Genomic DNA, 23,747 nt, shown 5'->3' with positions numbered 1-23,747 from the left:
TTTCAATAAGGTCTCACATGGGAGATTGGTTAAGAAGGTAAGAGCCCATGGGATCCAGGGCAACTTGGCAATTTGGATCCGAAATTGGCTTAGTGGCAGGAGGCAGAGGGTGATGGGACCCTTGCTGTTTGTAGTGTACGTTAATGATTTAGACGGGAGTATCGGAGGTATGATCAGCAAGTTTACAGATGACATGAAAATTGGTGGTGTTGTAAATAGTGAGGAGGAAAGCCTTAGATTACAGGACAATATAGATGGGCTGATAAGATGGGCGGAGCAGTAGCAAATGGAATTTAATCCTGAGAAGTGTGAGGTGATGCATTTTGGGAGGACTAACAAGGCAAGGGAATATACAATGGATGGTAAGACCCTAGGAAGTACTGGGGGTCAGAGGGACCTTGGTGTACTTGCCCATAGATCACTGAAGGCAGCAGCACAGGTAGATAAGGTGGTTAGGAAGGCATATGGGATACTTGCCTTTATTAGCTGAGGCATAGAATATAAGAGTCGAGAGGTTATGATGGAGCTGTATAAAATGTTAGTTAGGCCACAGCTGGAGTACTGTGTATGATTCTGGTCTCCACCCTATAGGAAGGATGTGATTGCACTGGAGAGGGTGCAGAGGAGATTCACCAGGATGTTGCCTGGGCTGGAGCATTTCAGTTATGAAGAGAGACTGAATAGGCTAGGGTTGTTTTTCTTAGATCAGAGAAGGCTGAGGGGGGACCTGATTGAGGTATACAAACTTATGAGGGACATTGATAGGATAGATAGGAAGAAACCTTTTCCCTTAGTGGAGGGTTCAATAACCAGGGGGCATAGATTTAAGGTAAGGGGCAGGAGGTTTAGCGGGGATTTGAGGAAAATAATATTCACCCAGAGGGTGGTCGAAATCTGGAACACAGTACCTGATGGGGTGACAGAGGCAGGAACCCTCACAACATTTAAGAAGTATTTAGATGAGCACTTGAAAAGCCATAGCATACAAGACTATGGGCCATGTGCAGGAAAATGGGATTTGAATAGATAGGTGCTTGATGGCTGGCACAGACACGATGGGCCGAAGGGCCTGTTTCTGTGCTGTAAAACTCTATGACTCTAGACACCCTGTTTTTCACCATCTTTCAAGTACAACATACCAACATATATTTCACATAACATGATTCCAGACATGAAGCGACAACATAATCCTAATATAATGCATTGATACGCATACAAAGTACAACTATTCCCGAGCATAACCACAACATTTCTTAAAAGCATTCTGCTTATAAATATAATACCTCATGTAAAGTGTTGCAGAACATAACTTGCACAGGTTCATTCAAATGTATTGTAACAACAGATTAAAATGGCAGTTGTTAACCCCTTATTTCCTACAGTCCCCACCGTGTGGGTGAAATGCTGAATGGTATTGATCTGTCATACATTACTTCTTAAAGAGGGCATACCCTTTTGTGGTCTCCTGTCTAATTCTCATTTTGTTGTACATTTTCAATGACCAACATTCTCCTCAGGTTCTTAATCATATATCTGAGGGTGATCGTCAATACCACCAAAGCTACTAGCTGAATGCACACTAGCATATGTTATTCGTATCCAAGAGGGTACCTCAATATTTGAACCTATGTCCCACCAACTGCTATCATCTCCAACTTCCTCTATCTCCTTTTCCATTTCTTAATTCCTTTGCTTCAACACATAATACTGTTCAGAGGAATGGTAAATGTTCTGTTTTAACTCTGTTAGATGTTCTGAGAGTGGGGCATTATCATAACTGAACTTTGACACATACTGGTGCAATGATTCTTTTATCTCATCTATGGCTTGGATGATTGAATTGTTAGAATGCATAAGGGATGGAGGACTCTCCTTCCAACCACGACAGAGTATTCAGGTTTTAAACAGAAGGATTGCATTCTGCATTCACATGTCTGTGCTCCATATATATAGATATTGTTTCCCTATTGCCTCTGTACACTACTCTAAATGAAAGTTCCTTTCCCGTTGTCTTTCTCAAAAAAAAACTTCACTACTTCTCATTTTGGTATAATTCTTATCTGTCTCCTATTTAAACTCACATTCAAATGCATACTCCATGTCCCTCTTTAACTTCTCATGTCTGAATAGAACCATTCAGTGTACAATCAAAGGTGCATGGTTCCTCTACCCCTTGGTCATCCGTGTTACTAGCAGTATGTCATTAGGGGAAAAGCCAAAGTTTTTCCTGATGGCTCCTGACCTGGATACATAGTGACCTCTCTGCAACAGTCTCAGACTGTCGGTTACGATTACAAGTATAAGGTAGAATGCTGGTAGACACTTCATCTTGCTTACCTTTACAACAAAAGAAAACCAAGTTTAGCATTCATTCTTTACATTTTTAACTGATTGTTGTGGAACCATTTCAACTTTGGTTCCTGCTTAGGCCCAAATGGAACCTTTACTGGGTAAATGGCAGGATTGAATTTGTCCATGATTGTGTATGGTCCTGTCCATTTCGCGTTAAATGAGTGTTTTTGGGGGGTGTAGCTTCGCAACATCACTTGATGTTATCATATTTAAATGGCTTTACTTTTTTTCAAAATATTTCTTAACCTGATTCTGTGATTTGCCTGTGTTTGTTGCCGTCAGTTTGTTTACTTTGGTTTTGTGCTCAATCAAATTCTGTAGCCATTTCTGACTGCATGGCTGTAATGTTAACGGAGTGTTCCCTCCCGAAGTCAAGTGTGCTGGGATTTTCATTTACCATCCAGTTATTGTCTCATATGGACAACTCTATGGTGTTATGTGGAGTAGATCTTATTGCCATTAGACACAGCAGAATCACATCTGCCCATTTAGTAGGGTGTTCTGTACATAATTTATTCAGCATAGTCTTTACAGTTATATTTCCTCTCTCCACAATCCCTGAGGATTGTGAATGGTGGGTTTTGTGCAATTTATGCTGTATCTGCAGCAATTGCTGGAGGGCTTTAAAAATCTCCCCTGTCAAGTGCGAACCTTGGAGTGGTATTCCCCACCAACAGAACAACTCACTGAGCAAGATACGGGCCATGGTGCATGCCTTATTATCCCTGGTAGGAATTGCCCCGATCCATTTAGTAAATTGATCGACTACAACTAAAGCTCCCTGAGCTTTAGCAAATGGGCGTATGAAAGCAATTTGCAAGTGCGTCCAGGGACCATCTGGGGGAGGTTGTGAGCTGAGCAAAGCTCAGTTGGACTGAGATGGGGGATTGATCTGTAAACACGATAAACACTGGTTCACGTATTGCTCCACATACCCCTTCACCCCTAGCCACCAACAGACACGTGATAACTTCTGTAGTGTAGTGGGAGCTGAGTAGTGACCTGCTGCCAGGTGGGAGTGGAACAGTGCCAACATTTCTTCTCTTAACTATGGTGGCAGACATGGAACCAGATTTCCTTCTTTATTACAAACCATCAGCAGAGAGGAGTTACTTCCCTGAGCTTGAATGGATGTCAGGTGAACCCATGGCGTGGGAATGATGTAGTCGAGATTACAGAGACATGGCTGCAAGGTGACCAGGGATGGGAAATGAACATCCAGAGATATTCAGTATTTAGGAAGGACAGACAAAAAGCAAAAGGCAGTGGAATTGCATTGCTGGTTAAAGAGGAAATTAACGCAATAGTGAGGAAAGATATTAGCTCTGACGATGTGGAATCTGTATGGATAGAGCTGAGAAACATTAAGGGCAAAAAACGTTTGTGGGGGTTGTACATTGACCCCCAAACTGTAATGGTGATGTTGGGAATGGCATGAAACAGGAAATTAGAGATGCAGGTGATAAAGGAGCATCTGTAATTATGGGTGACTTTAATCTGCATATTGGGCAAATCAAATTAGTCACAATATCGTAGAGGAGGAATTCTTGGAGTGTGTTGAGGAACCAACTAGAGAGCAGGCGATCCTAGACTGGGTATTGAGGAACCAACTAGAGAGCAGGCGATCCTAGACTGGGTATTGTGCAATGAGAGAGGAATAATTGACAATCTAGTGGTGCGAGACCCCTTGGGGATGAGCGACCATAATATGATAGAATTCTTCATCAAGATGGAAAGTGACAGAGTTGATTCTGAGACAAGGGTCCTGAATCTTAGTAAAGGAAACTATGAAGGTATGAGGTGCGAGTTGGCCATGACAGATTGGGAAATGTTACTTAAAGGGATGACGGTGGATAGGCAATGGCAAACATTTAAAGAACGCATGGATGAATTGCAACAATTGTTTATTCCTGTCTGGCGCAAACGTAAAACTGGAAAAGTAGCCAAACCATGGCTTACAAGGGAAATTAGAGATAGCATTATATCCAAGGAAGAGGCATATAAATTTGCCAGGAAAAACAACAGACCTGAGGATTGGGAGCAGTTTAGAATTCAGCAAAGGAGGACCAAGGGATTGGTTAAGAAGGAGAAAATAGAGTACGAGAGCAAGCTTGCAGGGAACATAAAAACTGACTGTAAAAATTTCTATAGGTATGTGAAGAGAAAAAGATTGGTGAAGACAAATGTAGGTCCCTTACAGTCAGAAACAGGGGAATTTATTATGGGGAACAAAGAAATGGCTGACCAACTAAATGCATACTTTGGTTCTGTCTTCACAAAGGAGGACACAAATATCATACCAGAAATGTTGGGGAACACAGGGTTTAGAGAGAGGGGGAACTGTAGGAAATCAGTATTAGTAGAGAAATGGTGTTGGGGAAATTGATGGGATTGAAGGCTGATAAATCACCAGCGCCTGATGGTATGCATCCCAGAGTACTTAAGGAAGTGGCACTGGAAATAATGGCCGGAATTTTACGCTGGGCGGACGGGAGCCGGACTCCGGCGTAAATGTCGGTGCAGATCCCACTCCCGCCCAGCCTGGGGATCTGTCCCGTATTTTACGGATCCCCGGGCTTCAATTGGCCCGAGGCGGGACTTCCACCCACTTGAGGGAGGAGGTCCCACCTCAGTGAGCTGCCGGCCAATCAGCGGGCCAGCAGCTCTTAGTCTCAGCAGCGCCACTGGGAGCGGTGGCCACTGCTGAGACTGTAGCCCAGCCAACTGAGGAGGACGCAATGGAACCGGGACAGAAGGTAAGTACGGGCAGCCTCACCAGGGGAATTGGTTGTGCTCTGGTGAGGCTAGGGTGGTCGTTTGGGGGGAGGGGGGCGTCTTGGATCCTGGGGTTGGGTTGGGAGGCGGGGGCGGCCCTCAATCAGGTACTCTGTGCCTGATTGCCAGGCACCCCCGCACCCCCCCTGGGGTGCGGAAAATCCGACAGCTATAGCTGGGTGGCCTTTCACGTCCCCGGCACACCCGCTTGCCACGGGTAAAAGACCCATGGAGGCGGGTGAGGGCCCTTAAGTGGCCGTTAAATGGCCACTTAAGGGTCTTGATTGGCCTTGGGTGGGCAGGCCGTTTCTCACCACCACACCACCCCCCCCCCCGCCCCCCGCCGGACCTCCGTAAACTTGGTTGGAGGCAGAATCGGGGCGGTTAGGTCTCCCGGAGCCTGCCGCTCAATTTTACACCGCCCCCATGTCACCATCTGACCCTCTGGGGTGGCGTAAAATTCCAGCCAATAGATGCATTGGTGGTCATCTTCCAAGATTCTATAGACTCTGGAACAGTTCCTACAGATTGGAGGGTAGCTAATGTAACCCCACTATTTAAAAAGGGAGGTAGAGAGAAAGCAGGAAATTATAGACCAGTCAGCCTGACGTTGGTAGTGGGGAAAATTCTAGAGTCCATTATCAAAGATTTTATAGCAGAGCACTTGGAAAACAGTGGTACAATTGGACAGAGCCAGCATGGATTTACTAAAGGGAAATCATGCTTGACAAATCGACTAGAATTCTTCAAGGATGTAACTAGTAGAGTTGGTGAGGAGTAGCCATTGGATGTGGTTTTCAGAAGGCTTTCGACAAAGTCCCACATAAGAGATTAGCATGTAAAATTAAAGCACATGGGATTGGGGGTAGTGTATTGGGATGGATAGAAAATTGGTTGGCAGACAGGAAACAAAGAGTAGGGACACTTCCCTTCCCTTCCTCGACTTCTCTGTCTCCATCTCTGGGGATAGGTTGTCTACCAATATCCATTATAAGCCCACTTACTCCCACAGCTACCTCGACTACACTTCTTCACACACTACCTCCTGTAAGGACTCCATTCCATTCTCCCAGTTTCTCCGTCTCCGATGCATCTGCTCTGATGATGCTACCTTCCATGACGGTACTTCTGATATGACCTCCTTTTTCCTCAACCGAGGATTTCCCCCCACTGTGGTTGACAGAGCCCTCAACCGTGTCCGACCCATTCCCCACACCTCTACCCTCACCCCTTCCCCTCCCTCCCAGAACCGTGACAGGGTTCCCCTTGTCCTCACTTTTCATCCCACCAGCCTCCATATCCAAAGGATCATCCTCCGCCATTTTCGCCACCTCCAGCGTGATGCCACTACCAGTCGCATCTTTCCCTCCCTTCCCCTGTCAGCATTCCGAAGGGATCGTTCCCTCTGCGACACCCTGGTCCACTCCTCCATTACCCCCACCACCTCGTCCCCGTCCCAGGGCACCTTCCCCTGCAATCGCAGGAGGTGTAATACCTGCCCATTTACCTCCTCTCTCCTCACTATCCCAGGCCCCAAACACTCCTTTCAGGTGAAGCAGCGATTTACTTGTACTTCTTTCAATGTAGTGTACTGTATTCGCTGCTCACAGTGTGGTCTCCTCGACATTGGGGAGAACAAGCGCAGACTGGGTGACCACTTTGCAGAACATCTCCGCTCAGTCCACAAGCAGGACCCTGAGCTTCCGGTTGCTTGCCATTTCAACACTCACCCCTGCTCTCATGCTCACATCTCTGTCCTGGGATTGCTGCAGTGTTCCAGCGAACATCAACGCAAGCTCGAGGAACAGCATCTCATCTACCGATTAGGCACACGACAGCCTGCTGGACTGAACATTGAGTTCAATAATTTCAGAGCATGACAGCCCCCCATTTTACTTTCATTTTTAGTTATTTTTTCTTCCTTTTTTTTACATTCCTTTTTACATTTTTTACAATCTTTTTTTGCATTTATTTCATTTCATCTTAGTTTGTTCAGTTTGCTTACCCACTGTTTTTTTCAGGTTGTTTTTCTTCAGGTTTGCACTTGCTGCTGTTCAATATTCAGTGTATTCACACCTAATCTGTACTAATGCTTTGTCTTTCAACACACCATTAACATATTGTTTACCTTTTCTCCGTGACCTTTTGGTCAGCTATGTGGCCTGGTCCAATCTGCACCTTCTCCTTTGTTATCTCTTGCCCCACCCCCACCTCACTTGTTTATAATCTGTGACTTTTCTAATATTTGTCAGTTCCGAAGAAGGGTCACTGACCTGAAACGTTAACTCTGCTTCTCTTTTCACAGATGCTGCCAGACCTGCTGAGTGGTTCCAGCATTTCTTGTTTTTATTTCAGATTTCCAGCATCCGCAGTATTTTGCTTTTATTATAAAGAGTAGGGATAAATGGGTCTTTTTCCGAATGGCAGGCAGTGACTAGTGGGGTACGGCAGGGATCATTGCTAGGACCCCAGCTATTCACAATATACATTAATGATTTAGGTGAGGGAACTAAATGTAATATCTCCAAATTTGCAGATGACACAAAACTGGGTGGGAGGGTGAATTATGAGGTGGATGCCGTGAGGCGTCAGGGTGAATTGGACAAGTTGGGTGAGTGGGCAAATGCATGGCAGATGCAGTATAATGTGGATAAATGTGAGATTATCCACTTTGGTAGTAAGAACAAGAAGGCAAATTATTATCTGAATGGCTATAAACTGAGAGAGGGAAGTATGCAGCGAGACGTGGGGCGGCACAGTGGTTAGCACCGCAGCCTCACAGCTCCAGCAACCTGGGTTCGTTTCTGGGTACTGCCTGTGCGGAATTTGCAAGTTCTCCCTGTGTCTGTGTGGGTTTCCGTCGGGTGCTCCGGTTTCCTCCCACAGCCAAAGACTTGTAGGTTGATAGGTAAATTGGCCATTGTAAATTACCCCGAGTGTAGGTAGGTGGTAGGAGAATGGTGGGGATGTGGTAAGGAATATGGGATTAATGTTGGATTAGTAGAAATGGGTGGTTGTTGGTCGGCACAGTCTTTGTGGGCCGAAGGGCCTGTTTCAGTGCTGTATCACTCTATGTCTATGACCTGGGTGTTCTTGTACACCAGTCGCTGAAGGTAAGCATACAGGCGGTAAAAAAGGCAAATGGTATGTTGGCCTTCATAGTGAGAGGATTTGAGCACAGAAGCAGGAATGTCTTGCTGCAATTATAGAGGGCCTTATTGAGGCCACACCTGGAATATTGTGTGCAGTTTTGGTCTCCTTATCTGAGGAAGGATGTTCTTGCTATGGAGGAAGCTTTACCAGACTGATTCCTGGGATGGCGGGACTGATGAGGAGAGATTGAGTCGGTTAGGATCATATTCGCTGGAGTTCAGAAAAGTGAGGAGGCATCTCATAGAAACCGATAAAATTCTAACAGGACTTGACAGGGTAGATGCAGGAAGGATGCCTCTCCCTGAGATGAGGAGAAATTTCTTCACCCAGAGAGTGGGGAGCCTGTGGAATTCGCTACCACAGAAAGCAGTTGAGGCCAAAACATTGAATGTTTTAGTTTAGTTTAGAGATACAGCACTGAAACAGGCCCTTCAGCCCACCACGTCTGTGCCGACCATCAACCACCCATTTATACTAATCCTACACTAATCCCACATTCCTACCACATCCCCACCTGTCCCTATATTTCCCTACCACCTACATATACTAGGAGCAATTTATAATGGCCAATTTACCTACCAACCTGCTTTTGGCTTGTGGGAGGAAACCAGAGCACCCGGAGAAAACCCACGCAGACACAGAGGGAGTTCAAGAGGGAGTTAGGGTCTAAAGGGATCAAAAGGTATGGGGCGAAAGCAGGAACAGGTTATTGAGTTGGATGATCAGCCATGATCATAATGAATGGCGAAGCAGGCTCAAAGGGCCAAATGGCCTACTCCTGCTCCTATTTTCTATGTTGCGGAAGCAGACACTTCTGCTGATGCCAGGCCTTAACCTTACGGTAGGGATCATACAAGTCCTGTAACTCAGAAACAACACATTCAGTTACTTTAAACACTGCCGTGACTTCTGTGGCCGGGTTAGATGGAACCCACCCTGAAAGAGTGAGACCTTCCACGGCTGCTTCTTTAGCAAGATTGTCAGCTTGGTTGTTACCTTGCAAGTGTGGCGAGGAATCTTCTCTATGCCCTGGTACCTTACCCACATAACATTGTGTTTTCCAGAACATGTTTAATAGATTTGCATGCAGTAAAGCTTTACTATCTGATGAATAGTAGCCATATAGAGGTAATGCTGGGATTGCATTACATGCATATCTACTATCAGACTAGATGTTAACGGATCTGATGAGGCATAGTGGGCGACAAGGATGACTACGATTAGTTCAGCTTGTTGTGTCGAATGGATAGGATTTCGGAACCCCATAGACTGATCAGGATTCGCCATGTCCACTAATGCACATCTCTTTTTCGATGTCATAGGGAGTGACAAGGTTTTGGAGGTTTTGGAAGGTTTAAAAGTGGACAAATCTCCAGGTCTGGACGATTTGTGTCCCAGGATGCTGTGGGAGGTGAGGGTGGAGATTGCAGGGGCTCAGACCCTAATTTTTAATTCCTCTCTGGCCACGGGGGAGGTGCCAGAGGACTGGAGAACAGCTAATGTGGTCCCACTATTTAAGAAAGGTTATAGAGATAAGCCAGGGAACTACAGACCAGTGAGTCTCACGTCAGTGGTAGGGAAACTATTGGAGAAAATTCTGAAGGGGAGAATCTATCTCCACTTGGAGAGGCAAAATTTGATTAGGAATAGTCAGCATGGCTTTGTCAGAGGGAGGTGATGCCTAACAAATTTGATTGAATTTTTTGAGCATGTGACCAGGTGTGTAGATGAGGGTAGTGCAGTTGATGTAGTTTACATGGATTTCAGCAAAGCCTTTGACAAGGTCCCACATGGGAGACCTATCAAGAAAGCAAATGCACATGGGATACAAGCTAACTTGAAAAGGTGGATTCAAAATTGGCTTAGCTGTAGGAGACAGAGAGTGATGATAGTTTTAGTGACTGGAAGCCAGTGTCCAGTGGCGTACCACAGGGATCTGTGCTGGGTCCCCTATTGTTTGTCATTTATATAAACGACATAGAATGACTATGTGGGGGGTAGGATCAGTAAGTTCATGGATAACACAAAAGATTGGCCGAGAGGTTGACAGTGAGGTTGAGTGTCTTGGGTTACAGGAAGAGAGAGACGGGATGGTCAAATGGGCAGAAAAGTGGCAGATGGAATTTAACCCTGAAAAGTGTGAGGTGATACACTTTGGAAGGTGTAATGTGACACAGAAGTATTCAATGAATGGCCTGACACTGGGAAGTTCCGAGGAACAAACGGACCTTGGCGTGTTTGTCCATAGATCTCTGAAGGCAGAATGGCAGGTTAATAGGGTGGTGAAAAAGGCTTATGGGACACTTGCCTTTATCAATCGAAGCATAGATTACAAAAGCAGGGAGGTCATGTTGGAGTTGTATAGAACTTTGGTAAGGCCACAGCTGGAGTGCTGTGTGCAATTCTGGTCGCCACATTATAGGAAGGATGTGATTGCACTGGGGGGAGTGCAGAGGTGATTGACCAGGATGTTGCCTGGAATGGAACATTTAAACTATGAAGAGAGGTTGGATAGGCTTGGGTTGTTTTTGCTGGAGCAGAGACGACTGAGGGGTGACCTGATCAAGGTGTTCAAGATTATGAGGGGCATGGACAAGGTGGATAGGGAGCAGCTGTTCCCCTCAGTTGAAGGGTCAATTATGAGGGGACACAAGTTTAAGGTGAGGGGCAGGGGGATTAAGAGGGTTTTGAGGAAGAACTTTTTTACCCAGAGGGTAGTGACGGTCTGGAATGCCCTGCCTGGGAGGGTGGTAGAGGCAGGTTGCCTCACATCCTTTAAAAAGTACCTGGATGAGCACTTGGCACATCATAACATTCAAAGCTATGGGCCAAGTGCTGGCAAATGGGATTAGGTAGATAGGTCAGGTGTTTTAATGCATCGGTGCAGACTCCATGGGCTGAAGGGCCTCTTCTGCACTGTATTATTCTGTGATTCTGTGATGTCCCATCAGCATGATATGATAATTCATCGCCGTTAATATTTGGGCTTTTGGAATGGGATTCTGAGCTGTTGAGCTTGGTTCCATCCCTAAAGATGTTAGTGGACAGTGATGAAGACTCCCATCATAAGCTAGCATCAGAGGTATTACTATCGCTCATTTAGAGGTGATATCTCAATCATGTTGTAACAGCTCGTGTGTCCATTTACTAATTCGCTAAGAGGACACTTTTGTGACTCCTGGTCTCATCAGTTAGTTAAGCGGAGTGAGTGGAGAGTGAAGGCAAGCCAGTCAGGCAAGGTAGCTAGAAGGTGTCGTTCACAGGCTGAATAGGTATTCTCTGCCCTCTGCAGGAGCTGGGAGGTGTATACAATTGGTCTTCGGGATTCTCCCCTTCGCTGGCTTAAGACAGCCGTGAGACTGGATGCAGTGGAGCCTACCTCTAGTTGGAATGGCTGTTCTGGGTCTGGTGACATCAGTGCCATAGCCTGGATAGTCTCTTTTCAAGTTCTCTACAGTTTATGTCTGTTCTTGTCTCCAGGCAGATTGGATATTCTATCCTCGTTCTCCTTTTAACAGTTCATAGTTCACAGATGGTTTAACCATCTCTGAGAAATTAGGAATAACATTTCTCTCATACCCCACCAACCCTAAAAAAGATATTAATGCAGTTTGGGATACAGGTAGTGGAAGCCTTTGTATAGTGCCTACTTTTTCTGATCAGGTGTGAGTCCGATGGCTGAAATCTTAACACCTAAAAAGGTAACTTCATTCTGCACCAACTGTCCCTTTTTCGGATTCACTTTCAGTCCTGCCCTCTTTAGTAAGTCTAACAGATCATTTAAGAGGGTAATGTGTTCTTCCTGTCGAGGTAGCTAATAACAGTGAAGAGACAGAGAGTAATGTATCTAAGTTTGCTGATGATACAAAGCTCGGTGGAAAGGTAAGCTGTGGGAAGGATGTAGAGGCTGCAAGGAGAAATAGACAGGTTACGTGAGTGGGCAACAAGATGGCAAATGGAGTATAATGTCGGGAAGTGTGAAGTTGTTCACTTTGGTCGTAAAAATAGAAAAGCTGAATATTTTTTATAAGGTGTGAAACTGGTAAGTGTTGATGTTCAGCGAGACTTGGGGGTACATGTACAAGCAATGCACAAAGTTAACATGCAGGTGCAGCAGGCTATTATTTTTTTTTATTCATTCATGGGATGTGGGCGTCGCTGGCCAGGCCAGCATTTATTGCCCATCCCTAATTGCCCTTAAGAAGGTGGTGGTGAGCTGCCTTCTTGAACCGCTGCAGTCCATGTGGGGTAGGTACACCCACAGTGCTGTTAGGAAGGGAGTTCCAGGATTTTGACCCAGCGACAGTGAAGGAACGGCGATATAATTCCAAGTCAGGATGGTGTGTGACTTGGAGGGGAACTTGCAGGTGGTGGTGTTTCCATTTATGTGCTGCCCTTGTCCTAGTTGGTAGATGTCGCGGGTTTGGAAGGTGCTGTCTGAGGAGCCTTGGTGCATTGCTGCAGTGCATCTTGAGAATGGTACACACTGCTGCCGCTGTGCGTCGGTGGTGGAGGGAGTGAATGTTTGTAGATGGGGTGCCAATCAAGCGGGCTGCTTTGTCCTGGATGGTGTCGAGCTTCTTGAGTGTTGTTGGAGCTGCACCCATCCAGGCAAGTGGAGAGTATTCCATCCCACTCCTGACTTGTGCCTTGTCGATGGTGGACAGGCTTTGGGGAGTCAGGAGGTGAGTTACTCGCCTCAGGATTCCTAGCCTCTGACCTGCTCTTGTAGCCACGGTATTTATATGGCTACTCCAGTTCAGTTTTCGGTCAATGGTAGCCCCTAGGATGTTGATAGTGGGGGATTCAGCAATGGTAATGCCGTTGAATGTCAAGGGGAGATGGTTCGATTCTCTCTTGTTGGAGATGGTCATTGCCTGGCACTTGTGTGGCACGAATGTTACTTGCCACCTATCAGCCCAAGCCTGGATATGGTCCAGGTCTTGCTGCATTTCTACACGGACTGCTTCAGTATCTGAGGAGTCGCGAATGGTGCTGAACATTGTGCAATCATCAGCGAACATCCCCACTTCTGACCTTATGATTGAAGGAAGGTCATTGATGAAGCAGCTGAAGATGGTTGGGCCCAGGATACTACCCTGAGGAGCTCCTGCAGTGATGGCCTGGAGCTCAGATGATTGACCTCCAACAACCACAACCATCTTCTTTTGTGCCAGGTATGACTCCAGCCAGCGGAGTGTTTTCCCCCTGATTCCCATTGACCTCAGTTTTGCTCGGGCTCCTTGATGCCATACTCGTTCAAATGCTGCCTTGATATCAAGGGCAGTCACTCTCACCTCACCTTTTGAGTTCAGCTCTTTTGTCCATGTTTGATCCAAGGCTGTAATGAGGTCAGGAGCTGAGTGGCCCCGGCGGAAGACAAACTGAGCGTCACTGGGCAGGTTATCGCTAAGCAAGTGCTGCTTGATGGCACTGTTGATGACACTTTCCATCACTTTATCGATGATTGACAGTCGGCTGATGGGGCGGTAGTTGGCCGGGTTGGACTTGTCCTGCTTTTCATGTACAGGACATACCTGGGCAATTTTCCACATTGCAGGGTAGATGCCAGTGTTGTAGCTGTACTGGAACAGCTTGGCTAGGGGCGCAGCAAGTTCTGGAGCACAGGTCTTCAGTACTATTGCCAGAATATTGTCAGGGCCCACAGCTTTTGCAGTATCCAGTGCCTTCAGTTGTTTCTTGATATCACGCGGAGTGAATCGAATTGGCTGAAGTCTGGCATCTGTGATGCTGGGGACTACAGAAAGAGGCTGAGATGGATCATCAACTTGGCACTTCTGGCTGAAGATTGTTGCAAATGCTTCAGCCTTATCTTTTGCACTGATGTGCTGGGCTCCCCCATCATTGAGGATGGAGATATTTGTGGAGCCACATCCTCCAGTTAGTTGTTTAATTGTCCACCACCATTCACGGCTGGATGTGGCAGGACTGCAGAGCTCAGATCTGATCCTTTGGTTATGGGATCGCTTAGCTCTGTCTATCGCATGCTGCTTACGCAATTTGGCATGCAAGTAGTCCTGGATTGTAGCTTCACCAGGTTGACACCTCATTTTGAGGTATGCCTGGTGCTGCTCCTGGCATGCCCTCCTGCACTCTTCAGTGAACCAGGGTTGGTCTCCTGGCTTGATGGTAATGGTAGAATGGGAGATATGCCAGGCCATGAGGTTACCGATTGTGGTTGAGTACAATTCTGCTGCTGCTGATGGCCCACAGCACCTCATGGATGCCCAGTTTTGCATTGCTAGATCTGTTCGAAATCTATCCCATTCAGCTCGGCAATAGTGCCACACAACACGATGGATGGTATCCTCAATGTGAAGGCGGGACTTCGTCTCCACAAGGACTGTGCGGTGGTCACTCCTACCAATACTGTCATGGGCAGATGTATCTGCGGCAGGCAGATTGGTGAGTATGAGGTCATGTTCTTCCCTCATATAGAGTCATAGAGAGATACAGCACTGAAACAGGCCCTTTGGCCCACCGAGTCTGTGCCGACTAATAACCACCCATTTATACTAATCCTTCATTAATCCCATATTCCCTACCACATCCCCACCATTCTCCTACCACCTACCTACCCTAGGGGCAGTTTACAATGGCCAATTTACCTATTAACCTGCAAGTCTTTGGCTGTGGGAGGAAACCAGAGCACCCGGCGAAAACCCACGCAGTCACAGGGAGAACTTGCAAACTCTGCACAGGCAGTACGCAGAACTGAACCTGGGTCGCTGGAGCTGTGAGGCTGCAGTGCTGACCACTGCGCGACTGTGCCGCCCCACATTGGGTAAGGTGCACACAGGTTTTGAATTGGGTGGAAATCAGTTATATCTATCTAGAATCAGATTTTATTTCCTTTTCACAATACACTGTTGGTGGAATTGGGCAGGATAATAATGCTCATTTTACCAATGCCTTTGTAGCTCCTGTGAAACATTGGAGGGTAGCAGGACTCAGATGGACTTTAAAGGAATTATTAGTACATTCAAATTTCCTGCACTTTGAGGAAATTCATGGATCAATAGCTCTCCTAAGCACGGGAAATTTGCATTGCTGATCAACCCTCGTGTTGGTTCCCCCACCACCTGCCGCAGACCCAGTCTAGCAGCTATGTCCTTTAGGACTCGGCCAGCTCGGTCAGTAGTGGTGCTACCGAGCCACTCTTGGTGATGGACATTGAAGTCCCCCACCCAGAGTACATTTTGTGCCCTTGCCACCCTCAGTGCTTCCTCCAATTGGTGTTCAACATGGCGGCGTACTGAGCCATCAGCTGAGGGAGGGCGGTAGGTGGTAATCAATAAGAGGTTACCTTCTCCATATTTGACCTGATGCCATGAGACTTCATGGGGTCCGGAGTCGATGTTGAGGACTCCCAGGGCAACTCCCTTCCTACTGTATACCATTGTCCCTCCACCACTGCTGGGTCTGTCCTGCCAGTGGGACAGGACATACCCGGGGATGTGATAGCAGTGTCTGGGACATTGTCTGTAAGGTATGATTCCGTGAGTATGACTATATCAGGCTGTTGTTTGACTATTCTGTGGGACAGCTCTCCCAATTTTGGCACAAGCCCCCAGCTGTTATTAAGGAGAACTTTGCAGGGTCGACAAGGCTGGGTTTGCCGTTGTCGTTTCCGGTGTCTAGGTCGATGCCGGGTGGTCCGTCCGGTTTCATTCCTTTTTATTGAGTTTGTAGCCATTAGGTACAACTGAGTGGCTTGCTCTACCATTTCAGAGGGCATGTAAGAGTCAACCACATTGCTGTGGGTCTGGAGTCACATGTAGGCCAGACCAGGTAAGGACAGCAGATTTCCTTCCCTAAAAGACATTAGTGAAGCACATGGGTTTTTACAACAATCGACAATGGCCATCATTAGACTAGCTTTTTTTAAAATTCAAGATTTATTAATTGAATTCAAATTCCACCTTCTGCTGTGGTGGGATTCGAACCCATGTTCCCAGAGAAATATGCTGGGTTTCGGGGTTACTAATCCAATGATAATACCACTATGCCACTGCCTACCCATTAGGAAGGAAAATGGCATGTTGGCCTTTATTGCAAAGGGATTGGAGTACAGAAATAAAGAAGACTTAGTAAAATTGTGAGACCACACCTGGAGTACTGTGTGCAGTTTCGATCTCCACATTTAAGAAAGGATATACTTGCACTGGAGGCAGTGCAGCAAAGATTTACTAAATTGGTCCCTGGGATGAGGGATTGTCCTATGATGAGAGGCTGAGCAAATTGGGCCTATATTCTGTGGAGTTGAGAAGAATGAGACGTGATCTAATTGAGACATACAAGATTCTGGAAGGGCTTGATAGGGTAGAAGCTGAGAGATTGTTCCCACTGGTTAGGGAAACTAGAACACGGGGACACAGTCTCAGGATAAGGGATCAATCATTCAGGACTGAGATGTGGAGAAATTACTCAAAGGGTTGAGAATCTTTGGAATTCTTTACCCCAGAGGGTTGTGGATGCTCCATCATTGAATACATTTCAGGCAGGAATAGATAGATTTTTAGTTTCACAGGGAATCAAGGGATATGGGGAGAGGGCAGGAAACTAGAATTGAAGCCCAAGATCAGCCATGATCATACTGAATGGTGGAGCAAGCTCGATGGGCCACATGGTCTACTTCTGCTCCTATTTCTTACGTTCTTGTGAAAAGATCGTCTACGTATTGTAGAACTGCTTCTAGTTTAGAGAAAGTCTTAATTGCTTGTACCATATGTTGATGGAAAAATAGAGGGAATATTCTGAAATCCTTGTGGGAGACAAGCCCATGTATATCCCCGGCCATCAAATGTAAAGGCAAGTTTATACTGGTTTTCTTTTGCTACTGGAATGCTCCAAAAATGGTTAGCTATGTCAAGTGTGGAAAAGATAATGGCACAGGGTGGAATAGCTGACAATAAGGAAGGGGCCTGACTGATTGTCGGGCTTTGTTTAGGTGTTACCTTGTTAAACATAGACACATAGAAAATAGGAGCAGGAGTAGGCCATTTGGTCCTTTGGGCCTGCTCTGCCATTCAAAAAAGATCATGGCTGATCATCTAATTCAGTATCCTGTTCCTGCTTTCTCCCCATATCCCTTGATCCCTTTGGCATTAAGAAATATATCTATCTCTTTCTTGAATAGATTTAATGACTTGGCCTCCATTGCCTCCTGTGGTAGAGAATTCCACAGGTTCACCACCCTCTGAGTGAAGAAATTTCTCCTCATCTCGGTTCTAGATGGCATACCCTGTATCCTGAGACTGTGACCCCTGGTTCTGGGCTCCCCAGCCATCGGGAACATCCTCCCTGCAACATCCTCCCTGTAAGCAATAGTCAGGTGCCAGGAACGGTTTGGCTTCGTAACAGGCCATTTGCCTACATTAACTAATAGGAACCGAGAGTCAGGAAAATGTGGCTAATAGGGGGGATTAAAAATCTTTCCACACTTTTCTTGGCAGCAATTAGGAAAGCTATCCCAAAGAGAAAAGAAGAAGACATTAAAATATATTGAAAAAAAGCTGGAAACTTATTCACCTAAAAGAGGGAATTTGGTATGGTGATCGAACACAGAGCACAACTCAAATTTGGTTCACAGAGTCACCAGGTTGCCATGTTGTCTAATTATAGAAGCAATACGAATTAAAATGTGGACATATAAGGGCCAATTTTCACAAAGAGCCACCCCATAGCTAGCTTCACTCCAGGAGATATAAAACAATTCTTGTATTTGCCCCTTAAAAATGTATTAATGTATCAGGCAAGTGGAATAATCACACTGCTTGCTTGATGACTTTAGTGAATACAATTTGAATGTATCAATCAGGTGGGGTGTGGATGTGGATGGGGGTGGGGGTGGTGAGGAAGTGGAAGGGAATGCAGAATTTTGGCCACTCCATCAGAGAACTGGGTCTGGATTCAGCACTTGAAAAGGGTTGGCTGGGGAGGCAAACCTGATAACTAAGCGCCCACTAGTGGATGAGAAGATTGTGATAAAAGTCAGTGCTGAAGATCTTGTTTGGAGTATTTAGGAATGGCCTTCAGTGCTAGGACCACTGATACGTCATTGAAAATTGTATCCATTCCCTACAACCCATGTGGGTGCCTGATTTATATGTTGAAATATTTCTGTCTGTTTTGGGTTGGAGCATTGGTCACCAATTTCAAGGCCTGCTCGAAAATTTGATGGGTCATGTCCAGTCAATGGAGAGTGAAATTGGGCTTACTGTCAAACTATTGTTGACCCGATCCCAGCAGTTATCTGCTGGTGGGGGTTAGGTTAACATGACCTGCAAAAAGCGCAACAAAAACATGACAACAAAAAGTCAACTTGTGCAGATAGGAGGTTTGCATAGATGTAAGGTTTTTAATAAGTTATAGAAACATAGAATATATATATATGGTAAACTCTAAAAGTATTCAGCATAAAATTGGATACATTTCCATTTAATTTGATTGAACTCTTGGTTCAATTGTATTTGTTTAGAAAGTTCCATGAAACATGTTTGTGCTATGCCAAATAATAAACAGTCAAGAAGCAATACATCTTTTTCTAGTAACTAAATAACCAGCTAAAACTTATCAAAAGACAAAATAGTTCATTTAACAGTAAATCATTCATTGATGCAGTACTCAACTCTGCATATTTTTCCAAATTAACCATTGAACAATTGAAATAAAATATTCTTGAAAACAAGGAAATTAGTTGCATCAAAAGATCTATCGTTAATACAGAATGATCTATTTTTTCATAGAATATTCTTGTCTATACATAGCTCTATCTGTTCAAAACAGCAATTTTAAAAACTGCAGTTTGTTATTTTTGGAATTATTGTGAGAAACAAATGCAAATTTGATAAATTTTTGTAAATTAAAAGGTGTTTTTCTTATGGACTGAACTTGATTAAAGTAATAACATCTTTATGTTATATGTGGGTTGCTTTAAACATATGCATTCTTATCAAATTGTTTTGGTGGGATCCCTGTGTTCCTAGCTGATCTCATGTCTTCTGCAACATTGTGTGCCTTTGTCCGAGAAGAAAAAAGGGATGCTGTAGCACTGTAGCCATAACCCACTCTGAAAGAAAAATTCATAAAGTTAATATGTCCAGTAATCAATTCAATTCCATATTAAAACTCTGAATTAAATCGACCTATAAAAATCATATTTCAGATATTTTGTTTTGACTGTTTTTGCACTGATACTGATCACATCAATCATAGTGATGATGGCATATTTGAAATGCTAGCTCTTGGTTCCTTGGTAGAGAAATGAGGAAGTAGTTTTTCTGAAGCTACCTCATCATAATTGGCAAATCTGTCATTCTGAAAACAACAGGATTTAGATATAGCTCTTGGGAATAAAGGGATCAAAGGATATGGGGGCAAAAGCGGGAACAGGCTACTGAGTTGGATGATCAGCCATGATCCTAATGAATGGCGGAGCAGGGTTGAAGGGCCAAATGGCCTATTCCTGCTCCTATTTTCTATGTTTGTATGTTAACAGGGGGCTGGATTTTGCAGAAAATGGCGGCTGCCCCGCGCGGGACCTGCACTGCCATGATTCTGCAGTGGGCAGCTGCTTAGCATATACACAGCAGCCAGACCGCACCCCCCCCCCAATCACATGACAGGGGCGGCATTGGCGACGCTGTTCATGGCCTCACCAGATGCGGGAGCAGGTGCTGAGGTGCTGGCACCATTTTTAAAAGCCTGCCAGCCCTGCAGACAGTTCAACAAAATGCAGAGCTGACCCCTTCCTCCCCTTCCCTGTACAAATAGTAGAGAGTTGACCCCTTCCCCACCTCAGTGGCGCCAGTTTTCCCTGGACAGGAAAATGAAGGCATATGAGTGCCGCACATCGCGCTGAAGATTTGGATCTGAAGGTAAGATCGCTGTGGGTTACATTGCAAGATCTAATTAGCATATGGAAAGCAGGGTCCCATCGCAGAGTGGTGGAGGGGCCGCCATAGAGTTTCCCCGCCACCGGGAAGATCGGGCCCAGCAATTCCGGTGTCGGATTCCGTGGTACCCGCTGCTGCTCCGATTCTCCACCCCGCCATGGAACGTGACATCGGGCTAGGAACAAAGTCCAGCCCAGTGTTACAGAACTTTATTTATTTCTTCCAGTTTTCCCTCCCTTTCGAAGGGCACTGTGTTATGCTGCAGTACTAGTGCCAGACACACCCTTCACTATTTCACTCAAGTGGCCATTGTTCATATGTGAACTCAAGACATTTTTGGCAGGTTAGTTACCATGGTGGATATCACATCTAAGGCAATTCCTGACTTTATATATGTTTGCAGTAACATCAGGAGTATTTGGATCGCAATTAGGTGTTCGAAAGCCTGGTTGATGCTTTTATCTGTCCCTCGACAAGCAGCGCTGAAGCCATTCGAGTGTCATCACACGGAAATCAGCTAACTCGGAAATACTGAAGTTCAAACCTGGAAACCTTCAATGTCAAATACAGTTCAGTTTCACATCGACTTTGCCATCAGGGAGCCTGTTTTTGAACTCTTATACAATTCTTTCTGATTTACATGGTAATTTTATATGGCTTAACATACAGGTATTCTGTGTCAGCTACCTCAGTCCAATTCACAACTGTTTGTGTAAAGGGACAGTTGTGATAACTATATTGCCACAGATTATTTTATTACATAGCACTGCAAAGCAACATGAAACAGTAGAGAACAGTGAAGGAAGTTGCGGACAACATGCATACTTTTAAATTGGTAGAATTGATTTTGAAGCCACATTTTCGATGTCTCAATGTTTGATTTTTAGGTACATTGCTGCAAATTAAATAAAAGTTTCAAATAAACAATGATATAAGTTCACTCAGGGATTTCAAATCCTCCCCCACCAAAGCAGTAAGACCATGGAAGACATCAGGAGAATGAGTAAAATGACCATACAGGATTTAGGTTCCAGCTTTATTTAATTATCAGCATTATATCTGAAAAGCAACGGATGAAAAAGGCAGAAGCTGGTATTTTCTGATCAGATCTGGGGTACAAAGATTAATGGCTGTAGATGGTGCCCACCCATTTTTATATAATTCGATGCAGATGCAACTGAGGTGAAAATGCTATCATGGCATCACAAGCTTCATTTTCCTGTTATAACCACCTAATTTTCACTCTCATCTTGTCCATATAAAACAGGTGCCCAGGTTTGTTAGGTGCACAGCAGAAGATGTAAAATAATTTAAAGAACCAAAAATCAATGTTTCTCAGTTCAGCTTAAAGCTTATTTTAAACTTGCATTGGACTTGAGTTTTTTTTGTCATTACCAAATACTGCAATGTTTGCCAAAGTAGTTGTTGAAAGGCAAAGATTGGACTGCCATTTTACTCCCACTCATTTCACACAGAGAATAATGGATTTTTCTTTTTCTATGCTCTTTGGAAGAAGTAAAAGAGGAAGAGACGCAACAGAAGGATGCCTGGCTGGCTCAACACCCAGCTGCTTGCACCTTCACTAGTGGCTGTTAAGTCATGACTGCCCATAACATTTTTGTTCTGGGATTATTCCAAGTTTTCATTTTTATCTCCTGTCCGTGGCTGTCAAAGCTGGTGAACCATGACAGATCAATGCAATTTTACAGAGTGACAGGATTCTTCAAAGTGTAAAGAGTCATAGATTGCACCCACACAGCACTTCATGCATTCTTCCTCAATGCCACAACCTACATCAATAGGAACGGAGTCCACTTTTATAATGTGCAATTTTTCCCCCAAAAATTCATAAAAATCGGTGAAAAATTACATTACAAACCAGTTCCACGCCCAGAGCTGAACATTGGTATAAAAAGTTCCATTCATGAACCAGAGTAGTAATTAGCATGTTGGAGGTATTTTTTGGTCCCTGTGATGTCCTCAGGACTTGAGTAAGGTTTAGTCAAGTTTAGTTTTGTTTAGTTTTTAGAGATGCAGCACTGAAACAGGCCCTTCGGCCCACCAAGTCTGTGCCGACCATCAACCACCCATTTATACTAATCCTACACTAATTCCATATTCCTACCACATCCCTATACTAGGGGCAATTTTATAATGGCCAATTAACCTATCAACCAGCAAGTCTTTGGCATGTGGGAGGAAACCAGAGCGCCCGGAGGAAACCCACACAGCCACAGGGAGAACTTGCAAACTCCACACAGGCAGTACCTAGAATTGAACCCGGGTCACTGGAGCTGTGAGGCTGCAGTGCTAACCACTGCGCCACTGTGCCGCCCATTAGGATAGGATATGAGGCAACGACAGAGAGGCAAAGACTGCAGCAGCTGTCTTAATTTCACTTTTGAATGTCAGTGTGTAAGCCTGCTAAGAGAGAGAAGCCACCAGCCTATCCTTTTCCGCCTCATTGAGAAACCATGAGAATCCAGTGTAAGGACTGAAGAAACTGATGCAGCACTTATCCTGAAAAGCCAGTCCTCACACTGGATTCTCAAAAGAGTTCACAAATCCAACTCAGAAAGCCTAAAACTCCTGACCACCATAACCCTTGACATGTCACTTCTCTATAAACAATTCCCATAGTCAGCAAGGCTCCTGCTGTTTACTTCGCTTAAGGCATGTGACTTTTGGTGCTTGCTTTTATACAAAGTCCGAAGTCCTTCCAGTGACCTGTTTGTTAAAAAAACCTAAGTCCAGCATATCCTCTGGTATTTCCACATACTTTTACGCACAAGTCCTCAAAAAATATATAAAAATGGAAGCACTTTCATAACAATTTGCTCAGACTTCACAAATTGAATTCAGCTAACAGCATCAGAACTCTTGGCAAAAATATCAATTCAAAGTCCTGGATTTTGGAAGAAGTTGCAGCCTTCTAGGATAGCTTTCACAAAGATATTAGAAGACGGACAAGACAATTCAACAGAATATGGGCTGGATTTTCTCAAGAGGTAAAGAAGTCATAGAGAGATACAGCACTGAAACAAGCCTTTCGGCCCACCGAGACTATGCTGACCAACAACCACCCATTTATACTAATCCTACATTAATCCCATATCCCGTCCTACCTACACTAGGAGCAATTTACAATGGCCAATTTACCTACCAACCTGCAAGTCTTTGGCTGTGGGAGGTAACTGGAGCACTCGGCGGAAACCCACACGGTCACAGGGAGAACTTGCAAACTCCGCACAGGCAGTACCCAGAACCGAACCTGGGTCACTGGAGTTGTGAGGCTGCGGTGCTAACCACTGCGCCACTGTGCCACCCATTAGTACTGAAAGGGGGACCCAAACCTACGCAGGCCAGTGGTGGGCCCGCTGTCCAATTGAGGACGGAAACCCCCCGTCTCAAAGTTGCCAGTCCAATCAGAGGGCCATCAGCTCAGCAGCACCACTGACACAGGTGGCTATTGCTGAGGCTGCAGGAAGGAGAGGGCGCTTCCATGCTGAGGCAGCCTTGAAAACAAGGTAAGTTTGTTTATAAAGAACA

General features: G+C 45.1%; 1 protein-coding gene across 10 annotated transcripts in view; it reads right to left on the bottom strand.

The window, feature by feature from the left end:
• Window positions 1-18,651: 18,651 nt before the first annotated feature.
• LOC137371557 (claudin-10-like) overlaps window positions 18,652-23,747 on the bottom strand; it is a 117,754-nt gene continuing 112,658 nt past the window's right edge. For all 10 annotated transcript variants that reach the window (XM_068034383.1, XM_068034385.1, XM_068034386.1 and 7 more), the window contains one exon: window positions 18,652-19,372. In XM_068034383.1, coding sequence (XP_067890484.1) covers window positions 19,237-19,372 — 136 coding nt within the window. In that variant the 3' untranslated portion in view covers window positions 18,652-19,236. The remainder of the gene's footprint in view (window positions 19,373-23,747) is intronic.

Source organism: Heterodontus francisci, chromosome 6 (genome assembly GCF_036365525.1).
Source record: "Heterodontus francisci isolate sHetFra1 chromosome 6, sHetFra1.hap1, whole genome shotgun sequence".
NCBI lineage: Eukaryota > Metazoa > Chordata > Chondrichthyes > Heterodontiformes > Heterodontidae > Heterodontus > Heterodontus francisci.
This window is presented reverse-complemented; position numbering and strand designations above follow the sequence as displayed.